The sequence below is a fragment of the Perissodus microlepis genome, chromosome 4, assembly GCF_051167445.1.
Source record: "Perissodus microlepis isolate ML-2025 ecotype Zambia chromosome 4, ASM5116744v1, whole genome shotgun sequence".
NCBI lineage: Eukaryota > Metazoa > Chordata > Actinopteri > Cichliformes > Cichlidae > Perissodus > Perissodus microlepis.
This window is the reverse complement of record NC_140464.1, coordinates 11,795,740-11,815,831: the sequence shown is the minus strand read 5'-3', so window position 1 is coordinate 11,815,831 and position 20,092 is coordinate 11,795,740. Positions and strand designations below refer to the sequence as shown.

The window sequence follows — 20,092 nt, the reverse complement described above, 5'->3', positions numbered from 1 at the left end:
GCAAGTCGTCATTATTGTGTACAGAGGAGGTCAGGAGAGAGGTTTAGTAGTGAGTATCAGCTATCTGTAAAACATGGTGGAGGCTCTGTCATGATTTGGGGCTACATTTTAGCAAGTAACGGCGTTACTAACGGTATTACTTTTTTCAGTAACGAGTAATCTAACTAATTACTATTTCTATCGTTACAACGCCGTTTCCGTTCCTAACAAGAAAATGCGGTGTGGTCGCGTTACTATTTTTCAACAAACAGACGGTTGAAGCTGTCTTCAGCTTACTGCATCTTATATCAGTTGCACGGAAGTAGCTGTAAGTAATCTGGATGCTACAGCTTTAAGCAGCTCCGTGCGCTCCCGCGGACGGCAATCACTTTCTGGCACAACACCTGGAGCCAATGAGTGCTGCTGTTTGACTGAGGGAGAATAAAGTAGTTGTGGTAAGGCAATCACAGGACCACTTCAAGATGACAAAGTAACAAGGTGATAGATACCAGTTTTTAAATTGTGTTGATAGGCCACGTAAAACCAGAGTCATGATAAACAATACATACGCGTGTTTTTTCCTGAATAGTTTCATCATGTTTACTGTCTAAGGAAAAGCGCTAGCAAGCACTCTCTGCTTATGACCAAAACCCCCCTCAAAAAACCAAAACAAAAAACAACCCTTTCGTGTTGGTGGAAAAATGCACCATGTCGACCAATCAAAAATGATATGACAACATCACATTTAGTTGTTTAGGAAGAGGGGGAAGTTTTAGGAGTGATGGTGAGAAATAGAGAGAGAGAGCAGAAAAAGAGAGAGACTGAGTTTTGAGATGTGAGAGATTTGTGACGTTTAGCGTGTTTGGAGTGTGTAGTTAATGTCTTGTCTTGTGTAGTTAGTGTGTAGTGTTGTGGATAGTTTTGTGTTGTGTGTCAGAACAATGAGGCGACTGCTGTCTCCAGGTAGAAAACAGGAGTGGTACACATGCTGTCAGACCTGCAGGTATCAGGCTGTGATGTTCTCCTTTATAGTGGACAGAAATTTTTGGAGTGGCACAAATAATTTGTGTGGCATCTTATTGAATGCAGAACAGCTGATTGTTATGTCAATAGTTTGAAATGGTTATAAAAAAATGGTAAAAGGTAAATGGCTGCAAATAACTTTGTTGTTTGCAAAACTTGAACAATTTATATTTGTATTTAAAGTTATGAAATATGATTCATTAAACATGTTTGTGGTTGTTACAGTAAAAAATATAACTTTTTTCTACTCAAATGTTATGTTTTTTGTCTGATTTTAGATCAATTGTGTTAATACAGTATGTCAAAATGAAAACGTAACTGTAAATTCAGACACGTGAGGTTGTGCTGATGATACCAAACAAGGCAAAGTAAATAGTTTTTAAAGGTGAAATGTAGAGGAAACATCAAAAGTAGTTAAAAATAGCCAATTATACCCTGGACCCCAGAGGGTTAAACATTTTTTTTTAAAGTAATACAATAGTTACTTTTCAAATAATTAATTACTTTAGAATCTTGTAACTCAGTTACTTTTTTGAAGAAGTAACTAGTAACTATAATTAATTACTTTTTCAAAGTAACTTTCCCAACACTGGTGCTGTCAGGGATCTTCTCAAAACTGATGGAATTACAACGGCAGAAAAGTGGCATCAGAGTTTTAATCCAGCAAATAAAAAACTATTTGGAAAGTCTCAGATTAGCAACCACTTTATTTTTTTAGCATGATTGCAAACACACTGTCAGTGCAGTAAAGGCACTCATGGATAGAAAACTACACAATTAAACACTATGAGTCACAGGTTGGCCTCCCCAGAGCCCAGACCTCAACATTATTGAAGCAGCATGGGATCACGATGACAGAAAATGGATTAAAAGGCAGCCAGCACCCAAAAAATAGCGTTGAATGTCCTTTGTGTAGCCTGGGATGTTTTTTCATTTCCACTTGAAATGGAAGAAATTACAAGAAAGAGAGTTCAGGCTATGTTGAGGAATTAAGGTGATCATACATAATGTTGATTTTCAAGTTCATTAGAATTGTACAAACTCTGTTTTTGCCTAATAAATTGTATTTCCTTGGATGTTTTCATATTTCAGTAAGTCACTAAATAAAGAAATTAGTGGTGACTCAAGAAGGTGATGAAGTACTGTAGGTGTGAATGTGAGCATGGACTAATTACAACTTGGCTAAGTTGCAGCTGTAAAATGGATAAGCAGCTAAGAAAATGCATCGATGGACTGATACACATTTTTAGTTTACAGAGATTTAGCAGATTTTTAAAAAAAATTATGGAAAATACAAGATAATCCATTATTAATTGGGACCACACTCCTATATTGACATTTTTCCTTTTCTTAAAAAGTTTATCCAAATATGAATACACATTTTCTCTCTTTTTTTTTAACAAAAATTAAAAAAAAGTAAAAATGAAAGAGCTCTGAAAACATCCATAAAAATGACCACTACTGGAAGGCTTTTGAAATGAAGCAATGAGCGATATGTGATGCAGTTATAATCTAGCTTTTGGTGCTCATTGCAAATGTGCAAAGCTTTTACCTAGACAATAAGGGTTAACCTGCTAATCCAAAAGTCAGTTTAGATCCATATCGTAAACTTTTTGTGCCATTTGCTTGCACAGCAGATGCATCAAAGGTTATGAAATAAAAGAACTGAGTCAGAAAAAACAAGAGTGACATATATTTGTTTACCTGTAACCCTATGAATGCACTAATGCACCCTCTGAACATCAATGATTTCAAGGTTTTGTCTCACAGTAGGCTTTAACGTCTACTTTTTACAGTATGTAAAAAAAAAAATGAAAGAAGCATAAAAAGTGGAGAAATATTAAAACAGTGCTTGTATGTTTTCCAGGTAACATTCAGTTTTCAGTTAAAAAAAAGGAGTCTCCATTTCCATCAGGCTGATGGTCGATTGCGCTATAGAAAATTAGAGATTTTGAAAATTAGATGTGAAATTACAATAGGTGCTTTTGGCCATTCAAAGCCTAATAACTAATGAATAAGGTAGACGAATAATTTATAATAGAAATAACAGCTTGAGCATCAGCAGATGGATGAATAACTTAAAGTATCAATTTTAAAAAAGCTGATGAACTTTTCAGAGGCGAAGCAGCAGTACTTTAATCTTTACAGCAGGTGGCAGGATACCTCCAACGAACAAAAGCTTTAATAACGAAAGGAATCAAATGACCTATACAGCTTTGGATTAACAAATGAAATATCATGATATTTCATAAAGCCCTTATGCCAGTGGGGCAAAGACTAGACTTATATCACGCGTTCAGATTGTTTTATTGAGTGGCCTGGCAGACAATCAAGCAGCAGTCAATATTATGGAAATTAAATTAGCTCTATAGTGAGGAAGTCGTGTGCCCATTAAGGCATAAGGCTCAGTGCAATAAAAATGCCATTAAAAAGTCATCACAACAAAGGATATAAGATTACTTTCAACAAGGACACACTACACATCATTATTATGGAATGTATTTATACCCTCGTTTTGTTTGGTTTTGGTTTGTTGTTTTGATTGTGTAAAATTTATGAACAACAAACTCTTAAAAAAAACCAACAACAACCCACATGTCCTCTGAACTCCAGAAGTTGTATGTGGGACACGTCCTGACACTGGCGAGGCAGTTTAAGGCATGGACATGTACGCGGTCATGAGGTCAAATGAATCGAACTTGTTAGCAAGCTCCAGTCTGATAGTTACATATTGATTTTCTAAGTTTTTTTTCCTTGCCCCAACAGAATGCGTAAAGTCAAACCCACTACCACATACCGGAAATAACCAACTTAAACGCATCAGCGCTACTCGACTTGGGATAGGAGGAGCAGTCACGGGGTTTATTTTGAAGTTCCATTAATGTGCGCTGCTGCATACATGTTTCGCTCGGGACGTTTCAAAGTAGTCTGTAGAGCACGCTCCAGCGGTAGAAGTTTGTTGTGACTCGGTTTAGTCGGATGCTTGTTTTCCTCTGTCTGGTTTTCTCCTGCCTTGCTTTACCCCCCCCCCCCCTCTCTTGCCTTTGGATGACCGACGTAACCTCACCTCGCGGCCGGTTGCTTGACCAGGGTCTCCTGCTGTCAAACTTTAGTTGACATGATTTGGCGCACCGACGACGGATGGACTTAAAGTTTTTGGGATTTTCATCGTTTGCCAGCCACTACAAACGTAAAGGACTTACTGGAACCACATTCGAACAAGTTGTCATTAACTTTTAACCAGCCAGAGACATGCAGAAGTTAAATTCCACCGGTACTCACAGCAGCATGCTCCCCCAGGATGAGGAGCTCCAGCGGCGGTTAGCTGACAGCGGAGGATCCGGGGAAGGGAAGGAGAACGGAGCTGGGAAACAATTCCTCACCCAACCTGAGGTGGAAAGCTCGTTTTGCACCAAGAGGAAGATGCTTGTTTGTTTGGATGTGTTGTGCCTTTGTATTGGTAAGAATTTGTGTTACTATTTCACTTAACAAGTGTACTAATTTAAATCTTTAAATACCAAGATCAGTGTTTTAATGACTCTTGAATTCTGTATTTGCTTTTCCCCTAATGTCATAAACAAAGTTGGTTTCAGACAAGGGGCAAAAAAGCACAAACTATCCAACGCTGGATTGGGATTTGTTAAAGTTAACGAAGCTGCAAAGCATTTTTCCAGAAGTCAAGTGGAAACTGCTCAGACTAGAGCAGAAAACTTCAGCTCGGTCCCCTCTACATGCACGTGGGGGCAGGAGGGAGGGAAGAACCGGGGAAAATGTGGGTGGGGGCTCAGCTGGCAGCAGCTGAGTTGTCCCGGGAATTCATCAGTTCCCATGGTAACTCCCAAATTTCCCGGGAGAAGAACGTGGGAATAAGGATAAAAACGTGCCCCGTGCGTATGATCTGGTGCTGAATTACCTCTATGCAGAGCTCTTTAGCCTCTCTCAGGGTTAGCTTACTGTTTGTAGCCAATAATTCACCACAGTGAGCACAGAAGCGTTGCTTTAATATAACTAGCAAGCTTCACATCAAGAAACAAAAACTGCCAAGGCCACAATCAACACAGAAATGAGAGCCAACGGAGATACTAATCACAACCAAAAAAAGTTAACTTATTATGGAGAAAAACAAACTGGCAGTTGATTCATATCAAATAAACGATAAAAGCAGTAATAGTCACTAACACAGGCTATAACGTGATTGTCCAGATTGCTTTCATTCAGTAAAAGGGAAACAAATTGTCATTCTGTTCTTCCAAGTGTTTTAAGATTGGTCGAATACTCTCTCAGTGTATTCTTAAAATCTACTTATTATGGCCAGTGTGAGATTGAACTTGCAATGCAGCAGAACAAACAGAACCTCAAACACTCAAGTTGAAGAGTTACAATTGTTCAGAATCAAACTAAAAGGTTGTTATGCATGTTGACATGTGCTTTAGGCCTGTTTTTAGTGCCACCTTTTTAAAGATAGTAGAACCAAATCACATGTTTTGTTTTCTAATGATGTAATGAACCATATCTAAGGACTTTAATGCTTCTGTGTTGTTTTCAGGGCCAGTGCTAAGCCACAAAGGGTATAGGGAATATAGAAAAGTTAAAGGAAGAAAAAAAGAGTTCTACTTCCACCTGAAATTTGTAAAATACCTCAGAAAGGTATTTTTGCTTGTAATTGTTTCATTAACTGTACTTCAGCCCCTTTCTATTACTAGAAATCCTCCTAAAATTTGTACACAGAGTTTGTTTGTTTGTGTAATAATACATAATTCATAAATTCCATGTCGTCATCTCACATGACTGCGAAAGGGAAGGGAGCACCAGTGTTGTGTGAATTAGTGTTTCAGCTGCAACTGAAGCCAGAACCCGTCTAGGCAGACCGACAGGTCTCAGGCTTGGCCGTTAAATCTTAGGAAGTAGCCTGGCAAACTCGATGACAGGTCGAGGTAGTCACTTTTCTATTCTGTACTATGTTATTCTTAACCCCTGCAGGTATACTATTAGCTGTTTAGTTTGTGCACTTTTCTGCAGCTTTGTTCTGGGTTTAGGAAGAGGCTAGCAACCAAGCATCAGTCAGGAAAGTGTAGGAAATGGGCTCTCTCAGTTCTTCCCTTAAGACATAAACCAAGCACGCCACTAGCTTTCTCAAAAAACTGTGTGCTCTGACCCTTCTTAGCCCCGGTCTGAACAGATAACAGTTCTGAGCCTGTGTTGCTGGGCATCAAGCTGAACACAGCTGAGCGGATTTATAAAGTTTGTTGGACTAAAACGTTCAAGTCAAAGCTCAGCAATCTCTAAAGTCCCAGTTTGATTTGATTCTTTGATATGTTCCTGGTACACTTTGGCAGCAAACGTGTCTGAGAACATACTGTTACACGTTTTCAAATAATGACTTGCAGTAATAATGCGAAGGCACAAGGTATTAGAGTTTGTGATTAAAGAGATTTATCTTACTGATTTTGAGAAGTAGTCTTTTTTTTTCAGTTTTATTAAGCACAGTGAGACCACAACGCTAGCTATTATATGTCACATAACAATCAAATGTCCTGAAATAAGATGTAATTTACAGTACAAGGCATTATTTCCCCCTATTGTTGCATACGGTGCTGTGTGGGCTATTGGATTACTCCATCCTGACTGTATCTGTCTCGCAAAAGCCCGACATTGACTCATGTATGGGCATTTGGCATTGAATGTCATCAATTGTTGGAAATGAATTGGACCCTTCATTTCTCTTGACCCTCATATGTCTGACTAATCAAAAATTCCCTTAAAAGTGCCTTTATCAGATTCCCTCAGACAGTTGACCCACCAGCGTTATTCATCCTTTAAAGGGGCTCATTCACAACTGTAAAAGTGGAATTTGGCCCTGAAGCACCGCCACTCTTTATGCAATCAGCTGAAGAGGGATTCTGCAATGTTCTGAGGTTATCGCTGTCTCTTTAGGGCTTAATTCACATTTGAAGTGGCGATGTGAAACCAGTATGTTGTGGTGTTGAATGAGCTTTAATCTGTCTGTGGAATGTGGTGACATTGAACTCATTAACTGAGGCTTTGGCTGAGTTTACCTGACCTGATTCTTTCTCAACACCAGGCTTGTCTAATATTGTTGTACTTTGCGTATCATAGTGTTGATTATGGGGGTGTTCGGGCATGCACATGATGCCTGACAGAGATAGATTGTTTTGGTTAAGCTCAGTGCCAGTAAGTTCCATGTGATTTGCAAACTGCAATTTGTTTTCAAGTCTTTGCCTGTGTGCTAAAGTGTCTGCATGCATTATTGCTGGGACTGGGACTCAAAGAGAGATGACAATATTTTTCACCCTGTGGCTGCATGTACTATGTAGAGCCCAGCCACGCACATGTCAGGAGGTTTGAGGTTTTTGTCATATCTGACGAGCGTGCAGGGACAAGACTTCTAGACTATGCTGCTATTTCCCTCCTGCGCAGGTGGCCCTGACTCTATCATCGCCATAATAAAGTAACTCTCTTTAAGGGTAACTGAATGAAAACAGCACTTGAGTAGCCTGCTGCACAACAAAAGCTCATCCAATATAAGTGAAACATAAAGAATGTTATGAGGCATGACTTTTCTCTAGAGGTTAATTACAGAGCTATGCCATTTTCACACATGCCTGAAATGCAAAAGATCATAGCCGTGGTTAAAATGATACAATTTACATGGATTGTGTTTTTGTGTACAATAGAAAGAGAAAGCTGGAAACAGTTGATTGCTGTTGTATGTGTGTCAAGACATGAAGCAGCTTGCCAGAACAAGATGACTGGTATCTACTTAAGTGATCTGAATACTGAAAGGCCTGCCTCTTTCTACCCCACATCCACTTATATCCTCTTCTCTTTTTATTATCTTTTCTTCAGCCGAGCTCTACTTTGGGACCAAAGGTGTCCCACTGATGTAGTGAGGCGTGTGAGTGTGTTTTACGTCTCCATGTGTTTTGGGCGGGTGTCAGATTTTTGTTAGAGGATTTTAGGTTATACTTATTTGGCAGAGAAAGCTGCCAAGTGAGTCAGGCAGCAAAAGGCTGACATGTCAGAGCGTGCAGTTGTGTATAGGCTCCGAAATATTAAATTGTGTGCGTATGTGTGAAAGTGTGGGTGTGGGTGTTTGTATGTGTATGAGTCATCGCTGTTAACTACCCTACTACAGCTGCCATGTGCTTGCTGTTTGTTGACAAATTTGCCGGTCTTGTTTTGCTGTGCGTCTTAGGCCCTGACTCTCTGAAGTTATGGAAAACATTGGCGTCAGTCTGCGGCTGACAGATGGAGCGCCATTAAAAATGGCTCAGTCAAATCATTAGCTAGTGGAAGAACTGATTTCGCTTTCTGTCCCCTCTTAGTCTATTAATGCATCTCCTTCCCGTTTGACAGTGCTGCAGAGTTACAGGAATCCATTAAGTGCGCTGTTGCTCAGACAGACCACATGGGCCTATTCACTCCACTTTTCGGTACATCTTCCTTCACCCATTAGCACGCTGGAATCGACTAAGTCCCACGTATCTATAGGCTGAGGGGCAAGTAAGAGCTTGAATGAAGGAAAAGCCCCAAGGGTGGAGAGCAGAGTAAGATACGGAAAGACTGAGGAGGCAGAGGATCTACAGTAGGGGTCAGGGGTCAAATCCCTGGTTGCTCGAGGGATCCTATACACAGCTGTCTGTTTATATCTCAGTGAGGAAGTAGTACTCAGAACCAGATATGAAATGTTCAGACAGCAGATAGCTTCAAATGTACTTTTAATGAGACAGCTGTAATCTTCTCCTAGATGACGATTCCATAAGTGCCCAGGGTGGTCCATAGGTATTAGCTATAATGAGCGAATAAAGATGTGTGTATCGCTCTAATCCTCAGCGCTCATTAGCTCCAATGGTCCTGGAAAGGATACCAGAAGACTGTCTACCTGACTCCGAATACAGGCTGTAACTCCGCCTTTTCGTCTGTTAGAACTAACGATTTGTCTTCTGTCTGTCTCCCTATAAGAAAGCTTAGACATTCCCTCTTGGCGCCATTGCATGGTTACACATCATCGGGTACATTTTATCATTGTGTCTCATCTCACCTGCTGGAGACTATTCTCCCTTAATCATCTCAAGCTCTGACTGTCCTAACAGCACATTCCCCTGCAAATCCGAACACTCTGACAAAACAGCCCTGCAGGTTTGAACTTTTTCCATCCATAGAGTGCCACCGCAATCATGTTGTACCATGCTAAATACCTCTCCAGCAGTCTAAACCAAAATCCTGTGTCATTTTCACATTGCAGACTGGCAGCTCTCACCTCACAATGCACGCCCTTACCTTCATGCCACAAAAACCACTGGGGAACTCTTTAAAGTTTCCAAGATATGCACCACAGTGGCGGGTTCTTTATGTTCTTGCTGAATCAGACAGACAGACAGACTGCTTCAAACTTCCCCGCTCAGGCCCTGAACTCCAGAGTCAGGCTCCAGGAAGCAAGGCACTGAAGTGTGGCGAGAACAGAAGCAACTGTGGGAAGCATGTCTCTACTGGCTAGTGGCAACAGTAACAGTGGAAAGGGCAGGCAAGAAATCTCCTGGTGCACTGTTAGGAGTTGAAAAAAGCTAAGTTTTTAAGCGTCATTGTGTTTTATTTTTCATGGTCATGGAGACGTAGGGTTTGCATTTGCTCTGTGTTGAGTTATTAATGTAGTGCATTAAACCTCCATAAATATTAACATTTTTGGCCAGCGAGGTGCTTTGAGCGGTCGACTGTTTCTTTCTGGGGCCCCTGTTTTTGCCTACATTAATGAGTTGGGTATGGGCTGATAAATGAAGCAGTGGGTGTACTTAAACAGTGTGTGTGTGGAGTCCTGCTGCAGCAGATGTTGATGATAGCAGATGGTTAACAAAACTCTGTTGCGGCTTCTCAGCCCGCCTTTGTTCTTCACTTAAAAATCTCTCGTCGACGCCATCAGGGCAGACAAAACAGACCCATCTCCCAGAACAGTCCGGCCAATTATGGGAAAGTAAAAGAGTGTGTGTGGGTGTGTGTGTGTGTCAGTAAGGAGGCAAACACTTACTCTTCCCCCATTCCTCCCTTACCTGGATTGGGCCACCAAGGAAGAACAGGATGTACCTGTCATTCACACACTGCACTTTAATTGAGTTTTTTGCCATCCGCGGTTGCCAATAATAATCACAGCCTTGGTGCGAATGACTTCACCTGCTGACTTACCTGCCCTACAGTACAACTGCCTGTGTGTGTTTGTTCTTTTGTGTGATAGAGAATTATGCAGTGAGGCGCACAGACTCTCTCTGGACTAACTTTTAAAACAGAGTCTTTTGTTTCAGGTACAAATTCTCAACTCTGCCTATAATGATCTCAAACTGAGAAGGGATTAGATGAAATAACAGATCTTATGAAGACAGCTTCAGTCATTATTGCACAAATAATTGCAAAAACCCACCCAGTCCATCTGCAGACTGCCATTTATGAGCGTACTAGGAATGCCGTCACGCTGCTTCCTTGTAATGTTGTTACTGGGGATTATCAACCTCGCAGAGATTCAAATTACAACACTGCGCGATACAGTTCACTGGCTTATTATTTTTGAAAGTTTGACTTGAAGGTAAATAAGCACCTTAAAATTTAGTTGTGATCTCCTGGCACATGCAAGCAGGTGAAGAGCTCAGTGTGGGTGGACCACCCGTGAAGGGTGCTGCACAGGCCACGCTCATCCCGGTCCCAGGTCCTGCAGGCCACATGGCTCTGTGTTGACAGGTCACTAACAGTCTGTCCTCTAGCTTTATCAAAGGGCAAAAGTAGAAAGAGGCCTGTGCAGTCAAATATTATTGAGTGTGATGGAAACAGATGACCATTACTGTGGCTTGGAGATAGCTTTAGGATATGTCATGCTAATCCATGAGTATACACAGGCTGTGTTTTAGTGATAGAAGCAGCAGCATCCATACGAGTGAATTTAGCTCTGTGATAGTGATTGTGGTGTCTGCATTAATGGCTGTGTTTTGGATCGTTAGGGGTTTTTTCTGTGGTTCATGGCTCTGGCATGGTTGGTTAATTTTTTCCAGGTGTTTTTTTTTGTGGTGTGTTTTGGTTGTCTTGTTAATCTATGCGGCTGTGGATTTGGTTTGTTTGCATCTTAGTGTGGTTTTTTTTTTTTTTTATGTGTATGTGTTCGGTCTGTATGTGTGTCGGGGGGTATTCTGCCTGTTGAGGCGGGGTCGTGTTTACAGAGCGGGTCCCAGCAGAGCCCAGATCTCTGACCCTCACATTCCAGAACCACCACTAATCGCCTCCGTCTGCTGTTCTTTAAAGAGGAACCTTTGCTGCATCTCTCTTGGCTCCATCTTTCCAGTTTTTCTCACCCCAGTTTTACTGCACACACACACACACACACACACACACACACACACACTTGTCAGTTCTCCGCCCTTGTGGCCATGCATCGCAGCCTAGCTTCCAGTCCGACAATGAATTGATCAGTAGATGTTGAGCAACATGACTTGAAAGTATGTCGATGAATTCCTACCATCTGCCCTCTTTTCTTTGCACTCCTCCTTAAACCACTTTTTTCATTTGCTGTTTTTTATTTCTTTATTTTGTTGCTTTTGGTTGTTGTTGTTCTCCTCTCACAGTGAGCTCATTCTGGGCTGTGGTCATAGATGTGTAAATTAGAACCAGAACAGTTTCTCAGAGAGAGGCACATATCCCCTCTTTTCCTCCCTTCCTCTTTCCCCTTCTTCTTTCTATCCTTTTGACTATTTGAAAGCATTCCTGCTTTGAATGTTAGGCCCAGTGAGCAGCACATTTTGGCTCTTGGAGCCAGCCCACTCCTCTGCCTCCTTTTGTGTCCTTCCTGGTCTGGCTCTCTTTTGAGCATGTCTTGGCCAGGTGCAGAGGTTGGCTCACAGCTGCCTGACAGATGAAGTGAGAGTCTGTGGAGTGTTTTTCAGTCATGTTGTGAAAACATTTTGAATGTAGTTGTAAAGCATAGAGGTTGACTGTGACATAGGAGCTTGTAATTTCTTTAGGATTGTTCACAAACTAAATAACTAATGTGGTTTCAAGTATGTTTGCTCAGTTTTTCTCTTGTGATATTATCAAGGAGCTTTTTAAACCACTAAACCACTTTTGTCATGTTTAGTGATTATTGCATGCAAAAATGGGGAAGCATTACAAGCCGCCTCTGACTGACGTGACACTTCCTTCGCCTTTAAAAAGTCTTACAGTATAAGTGTTTGGACTTTAATGGCGCTTCTCACCATTATCTCTGTGTCAATACAACAAAATACTGATTTCTGGAGTCAGATGAGGGGCTTTTAATGGATTATATGGAAACCAGAAAGGGTCAAAAGAAGCCCCTGTTCAACACAAAATAGTACTTGTTGTTGTTTTAAGTATTTGTTTCATTATTAAATGCTAAAATGTATCATCAGTGTTTGATTACCCCCAAACACAGCATGTCTCTGTCAGTTTAAAAGTCCTTACAAAATGTCATCAGCTTTTTATTTTAGTGGATTGTTGTCATGTTGGGGCTTTTGCATAACACTTATTTGAAAGGAGCTGACTGTACTGGAGAAAAAAATCTGGGTGTGGAATCAAATACCTCACGTCTCCACTTGGGTATGACATGCATAGGGGTATTATGATCAAGTGATTCAAAAAGATGCATTTCATGCAGGTAACACAAAGGCAAACATGAACTCTCATTGAGGTTATTTATTTATCTACCAATTAGCACAAAAGCAAACACAGGTACTCCATTGATCTTAGCTAATGTAAACTCTCACTAGGATAACCACAAGATAGAAGAAGGAGATGTTCTAATAGATTATTTTACTAGCAAAACAGGGCACACCTGTGTGTATATATATATATATAATCAATATGAATGCGTTTGTTATATGAGGCACATCGGTGAGCTGAATTTCCATATGATGAATCTGTACATGTGTTATCTGGATGGGATGAGTGAGAGATTGGGGTCAGATGTGAGGCGTTTTCTCTCTGTGCTGGCGTCACAGGCTCTGCTATCTGTCTACAGGATGTTTCCCTCTCTCCTTCCCTGCCGTAACATCTCATGAAATATATGGACGCGAGCTTGTTTTTAGTCTTTGTTTTGTCTTTCTGTGAGGGCAGCTTGACTTTGACTGCAGAGTTTTTTTTTAACACACACACATTTGACTTATGTCTTACTGTATCCCAGCCTTAATCACGTCTCCCGTGCCTATCAATAAGTTCATTAAGGTTGAATGAACAGCATGGGAGTTTAGCTGACTCTGTGTTTGGTTAAAGCTGATACGGAGCCAGTTTTGGCAGATCTCAAAGTGAACAAACTGTAGCTACCTGCTGTTCGTCAAATACTCATTTCCCACTCTTTTCTTTCAAAATTTGGTGATTTATCATGATCAAAGGAATGTTTTCAGACCCTTGTTTATGTGTTTGAATGAGAATCCTTCTGGCCTGGTTTTAAATGTGTATCCTGTGTTCTTTTCAGTCACGTAGTCTGAGAGATTCTCTGGCAGGAGCAGTGTTTTGGCCTGGGAGCGTTCCAACCAACAAGCAGGCCTGGGATGATAGGGAGAGGCACAGAGGTTAATGATTAGTCCCATGTCCTCGCTGCATTCCATGGGGTGACAAGGGGACATGGGATAAGGGACAGAGAAATGGAGCACGCTGGGACTTTAGAGGGATATTGGCTATTAGTGTTAAGTACAATGCAGAACAAAAGCCGTGCAGCTCAGCCCTCGTTTGTGGAGCTACAATCACCACCTTCCAATTTGTCATTAAAAACTGGTTAAAACGCACATTTTCCCCAGTGAACTTTGATCATGAGACTGCGTGGTGATGTTTACCTAAGCAAACCAGACCTTGGCCACTTTCACCTGATAGCGTAAATTCTTATAATTAGTGACCAGCCAGTAAACATAATGTGAGACAGTTGTTAATATAAGTTAAGATGGATTAAACTGTGAGTCACTGCTTTTGGCTTGAAGAAAACATACTTGTTTAACAATACACAGTGACTTTATTGTCTTCTTTGAGCACACTGATGTTTTTGTGTAACATGCTCTCAATAACTTCTTCCTCCTTCCTCATCTGAATTCTCCACTGTCATGCTGCCTCCATTTTTCACGTCTTTTCATGTCTGTCAGCCTTCTCCTTCTCCCTGCTCCCATGTTGAAAGCAGCTATGTGTGGAATTCCCTGATCCCCAGGAATCTGGAACTCATATCACCAAATGACTGACGCTTTAATGCTACCCCCCTTTATTATGTTAGAAGGCCATTTTCATATGAGTAGACAGTACCGCTGTCCATGTATCGCGCTGTCTCTTTTATTTGTCATCGTTGTTACACAGACCACATAATAGATATTCATCAAGCCATCTTTTGTTTTTTTTGTCTGCCTCCACTCCCCCCCCCCCCCCCCCCCCCAGCCTCCATCCCATTTTTTGCATGCGAGATGAAGTTTGTGACTCCCTACAAACGAGGCTTTTTCTGCGGAGACCCCAGCATCACTTATCCCAACATAACGACCGAGGCCATCCCCGACAGCCTGCTCATCGCTGGTGGCATCGCCATCACTGGTGTAGCGGTAAGACAGTAATTGATGTTATGTGTAAGGACAGTGAGTTAAAGCTATCATCATCTTCTTATAGTGTAAAATGCGTGTGTTTGCTTAAAAGTAAAACAAACATACTTTCACAGTATTTGTTCAGCCGGGCGGTATGGCAAGTTAAAAGTTGTCTCCTGTCTTTGTTTCTTTCAGATCGCTGTAGGTGAATGCTATCGTGTACGTTTCCGAGGTGTGCACTCACGAGCTTTTGTTAGAAACTGCTATGTGTCATGCCTGTACAAGGAACTGGGAAGCTTCCTGTTTGGCTGTTGTATTGGTCAGTCTCTCACCAACATGGCCAAGCTAAGCGTAGGTCGCCTGAGACCCAACTTCCTGGATGTGTGCAACATCACATATGCATCCATTAACTGCAAGGAAGGCATCTATGTCCCTGCAGAGTCCATAGTCTGCAGTGCGGAGAAGAAGTTGGAGGAGGAGGCAAGGTGTGTGGTTTATGTGCAATTATCTGCTTTCTCAGGGTGCTGTATACAGAAACCTAAGTTAATGTGTAACATTTGGCTGCTTTTATGGATCTTCTCTTTCAGGAAGTCCTTCTTTTCCGGCCATGCTTCCTTCGCGATGTACACAATGCTTTATCTGGCAGTAAGTCACCTTTGCTTCACAAACAAACAAACACACCCAGTCTATCGCCAAACAAATCTGGAAAGTTGGCCTCTACATACACCTGAGCTCATATTGTGTAATTACTGTATTCACCCCGGTGTTTATAGTATCAGAGGAAGATTACAGTTCTTGCTTTGTTTTCAGTTTTTAAAGACAACACCAGCCACTAGAGGCCGAGAACAATGCTAATTGAACATGTGGAAAGACACACCAAGCCATGTGCTGTTAAATACATTCACGGTTCCCGATCTTTGAGAGAACCAATTCTCTACAGGCAGCCAGCTTCCAACCAAAAGGGCTGGTGAGACAGAAAGATAGGGAGGAGGAGGATTTGGAGTGGGGTAGAGAATGAGGGAGAATGTTTTCCACAGGGAACATGAATAGATGAAGAGACTCCACAGACAGAGGAGGCCTTGTTGTGGGTCTCATTTAGTCGAGGGGGGAGAGCTGAATATGCCTGCTGAGAGATCGACAGGCTTCTTTCAGCAACAGACACCCTCTCAACCCTCCAAGCCTCCCTCCCCATCTCTTCATTTTTCTCTCACAGCACACTGCCCTGTAGTCATGGGCGCATTGTGAGAGAGAAGTGACAGTTAGAGGGAGACAAAAGCACATTATTGTCTATGAAACGTTCACATACTTCACATAGCCATCATCGCTAGCTGCTAATTGATGGTTTTCAGGTGACATAAATATTTGTATTCAGCTGAGATGAATAAAAATAATTTGTTGCTTTTCAAAACTCAAAGTGAGGAGAAAACCACCTCTATTTGTACAGTGCTGTGTCTTATTTCTGTATATTTCAGTTATAAAGAGCCAGACTTGCAGGTTGTTGATTTTGTTTTTTTAAAGTTGTCTTAAGCAGTAGTTTTCCAGACTCTCTGAAAGTCTTCTTTCATTTTCACTTCAGTCCATCTGTCTGGGACTAGAGGAAAGATTTTTTTGTTGTTGTTCATCAGACCACTTACTGTAACACTGACCTATGAATTGTTCAAGCATAACACCTATCTTAGTCTCAATCTAGCAAAGAACCAATTCTAAATTATATTTTTAGGTACTTTGCTACTAACGGCCTTTGACAAAACACATAATTTCTTCCCATTTCTTTAACCGAATCTATGGAAAAAATGTTCGAAAGGGATAAAATAACGGTTGCACCAACAAGGTGATTCTCAAAGAGCATTTAGCTCAAAAACTTTACATATCTGTGCATGGTGTACACTGTTTCCTTAAAATATTTGAGGAAACTAGATAAATGGAAGACAAAATACGAAGTTTCAAGCCTAAAAAAACGAAAAAAAATCTACAGCAGATGAGCAGTATTTGAAAGTCATGTCCTAAGAATAGGAAAAAAAATCCAGCAAAGACCTGACACAGGACCTCAGAGAAACAGCTGGCCCTGTCCACCTACTGTTTGCTGAAACCTTGTTAGAGATGGTCTCAGTGGAAGGTTTGCTTTCAAGAAGGAAACCGGGAAGAAAATGCTCCAGTATGCTAAATTAGACAAAAACGTCACATCTTCAAGTCATTGTGAGTAAATACAGAGAAGGTCAGGAGAGAAGTTCAACAGTGAGTGTCTACAGCTATCTGTAAAACATGGTGGAGGCTCTGTCGTGGTTTGAGGCTGTATTTCAGTCAGTGGCGTTGGGGATCTTGTCAGCATTGATGAAAATATGAATGAAGAAAGTACGTCAGATTTTGACTGACCGCTGAATACTATTTCTGAAGCATCTGATTGGCAGTCGTTTCATTTTTCAGCGTGACAATGCAGTGCAGTAAAACCATACCTGGATATAAAAATTCACAATGGAACACTGTCAGTCATAGACTGACCTCACAAGAGCAAAACAAAAAATTCTGGAAGAGAACAGAACAAAAGGCAGCCAGCAGCTACAGAAGAGCTTTGAATATCCTTGAAGATGCCTGGAGAACTATTCTTGAAGACTACTTAAAGAAATTACAGGGAAGCTTGCCCAAGAGAGTTCAGGCTATGTTTAAAAATAATAAAGAAAATATCAATTTATCTTTCAACAAATCACTACATTTATGTTTCAACAAATCACTACATCTATTTCTTATTTACCTAGCAAAAGATAAAGAAATGAGGGGTGGCTCATAATTACTGCACAGTTTTCTTTACAAGTCCACAGCAAAATGTTCCTTTTTGAACAAAAAGAGAAAGAAAGGGATGAATATTGTGGGACTGACTGAGAAGAATGAAAGGGTAGCGAACCGAAAGGAAGAAGTGGCGTGACTAAAACAAAAACCTAGTTTTTTTTTTTTTTCTCCACACAAGCACGCACACACAGAAGTTGCTGCTTACAAATTATTTGACAGAGCTTAGACAACCTAGTGAGAATGTGTCAGACTTGCAGCTACACGCCACCACGACCTTGCCAGCTACTTGTGTGTACAGCAGGAATAGTGACACCTGTTCTCAGTTAAGATAGGAAAAGGAGAGACAGCGAGGATCGGCTTGCCAGCAGTAATGTAGGCCACATGCTCCCCAGCGGCTGTTTGACTCAGACATACTTCCAGCCACCTCATAAAGCGAGCCCTGCATCTGCATTCAGCTCGACCTGTGACCCCATTTTCACGCACACAAACAGGACCTCTGTACTGTAGCGCTGATGCACGGGATGAGGATGAACAAAAGCAGGAAGTTGGGTTTAAAAAGTGCTAATGAAACCATGCCAAACTTCTCTTCCCCCCTCTGGGCAGCAGATTAAATGGATGTTCATGTTCCACTTAGTTTATAGAACTTCAGTCATTAGACATAACCATAAATTTATGTTTGTGGGGGCATACATTAGCACATAAATGCCCATAGCCATATATTCACTTAATAGTGAAAATAATAATGGTATTTATCTTCTTTTTTTGCAGTTCTACCTGCAGGCACGGCTGTCGTGGCGAGGAGCTCGGCTATTGCGCCCACTTATACAGTTCTTCTTAGTAATGATCGCTGTCTACACCGGATTGAGCCGCATCTCAGACTACCGTCACCATCCCACTGATGTCCTCACAGGCTTTATTCAAGGAGGGCTCACCGCATACTGGGTGGTATGTTAAAATTCACTGTTGTCTTAATAGCCTGAATACCAGTTATCCTTTTCCTCGCAGGGTTTGTTTCTCGCTGCTTTCTGCTGACTGTGTTAGCTCAAACACTATGCTTTCTCCCTCAATTTCCACTCTCTGTTTATAAACAGTGAGTGATTGACAGCATGTGTGGTCTGCGTATCTTTCCTGACATTTTTTTTTTTTTTTTTTTGTCTGTGCCTGCAGGCCTTCTATATCTCCACCATGTTTAAGCCCTGCACCCACCCAGACGGGTCTCCCACTAGCATGTCCCTGGAGAGTCCACTGTCCAGCCAGCAAACTGTCTGTTAGCAGGTGCATGCAATCATTTCAGGAATCGGAGGATCAGAGAAGTGAACTGCAGAAATACAGGGAGAGCAGTAGATAGCACAGGTGAGGAGCACAAAGAACTGAGGAACTAGTTTAGAAGAAAGGATATCGTTCTAAGAAAATATTGAGAGTACAATCTAACCTGCTTATACTTTTGGTATATTGATATACACGGAAACATACAGTCATCTAACACATATAGACATAAGATAAATGCAACAAGACTACAAGTCAAACCCGTCCAGTGGAACAAACTTTGTGGTAATATTAGAAATATTTTTTTTATATATGAAAAAAGATTAAAAGTGTTTATTTTTCAAGATAAGTTGTAGAAGCTGCTAAAGTTGAAAGCTAGTTTGTTTTCTTCTGGTATGGAGGGCTTTGGCAAGTGCGTTTGCTTAGCTTTCAAAGCCGAGCCAGTCACCCTTTGGTCTCGGGTTAGAGTTGAGAAAATACCAGCCTCCGTTTTTGGTTTTTGATTCCTTGCTCAGCTTGGAAAACATGAGCCAGCAGCTGTTAACTGAGACCATCGGACCTCAGATGTAAAGACAGCTCTGTGCAAAGTGACGGAACAAGCACAGGCTTCCTAACTATCTTTGCCTTCAGTCGCACGACGTGCCACTAACCTAAAAAGTCGACCCTACACCACTGTGACTACATGATAAAACACATGTAAGCAAAGGACAACAATGTTTGAGCTGTGATAGAATGCCATCTTTCTCTTTTGAGTAACCAAGTCAGTGACTGGGAGCAATCTGACCAGGTAATTTCTCTTCCCATTCACTGCCACTTTCCTGCTACTAACCACTTTGACTGTGTCTCAGAGGTGGAGGTTTTGACTGAATTTTGTAACCTCTGACCTTTTGTCCCTGGACTCCAAACTCTTGAGCTGCACCTTGATTTATGCCACTCAGACAGGAGCCGTGCAGCCGCGATCCCAGCGGTCCTCCTGTGCGTCTTTATTAATAGCACTTGAACATAGTGGAACCCTCTAATTATAATCAATATTATATATTTTATCACAAGTTTGAATAATCAGTGTTTATTTTTGTTAATGTCCGACTCATACACTATATTCTTTTCATGAAAAGATAATTATTCAAACTGAATGTAAATAGCAATTTCATTTTATAAACCACAGAACCACAGAATTTCAAGTATTAGTTCAAATTTTGGACCGTTTTTACATGTTTATGTAAGTGTTTGTATTTACGTTTTTGTCGATCGGGTACAGAGAGTTGCTTTTGTACCTGTTGTAACTACTAGACTGAGCCACAGATGTTATCAGAAAGCTATATATATTTTTGTGTTCCCAGATATTTTTGTTTGTTTGATTTGTCTGTGAATGCCACAGCGGCAGAAATAACCACTGTACTCAAAAGAAAACCAAACCATTAAACCATCGAATGTTGAATGTTTCAAAGTTCTTCTGTCTTTTTTTAATGTAGACTGAAAAG

General features: G+C 41.1%; 1 protein-coding gene across 1 annotated transcript; it reads left to right on the top strand.

Annotated features, from left to right (window-relative positions):
• Positions 1 to 3,771: 3,771 nt before the first annotated feature.
• On the top strand, positions 3,772 to 20,058 carry ppap2d (phosphatidic acid phosphatase type 2D). The gene is made up of 6 exons (XM_084925719.1): positions 3,772 to 4,462; positions 14,425 to 14,582; positions 14,757 to 15,046; positions 15,149 to 15,206; positions 18,114 to 18,290; positions 18,513 to 20,058. The coding sequence occupies exons 1-6, from the start codon at positions 4,255 to 4,257 to the stop codon at positions 18,615 to 18,617; spliced, it is 996 nt and encodes a 331-aa protein (XP_084781845.1). The 5' UTR covers positions 3,772 to 4,254; the 3' UTR covers positions 18,618 to 20,058.
• Positions 20,059 to 20,092: the final 34 nt, after the last annotated feature.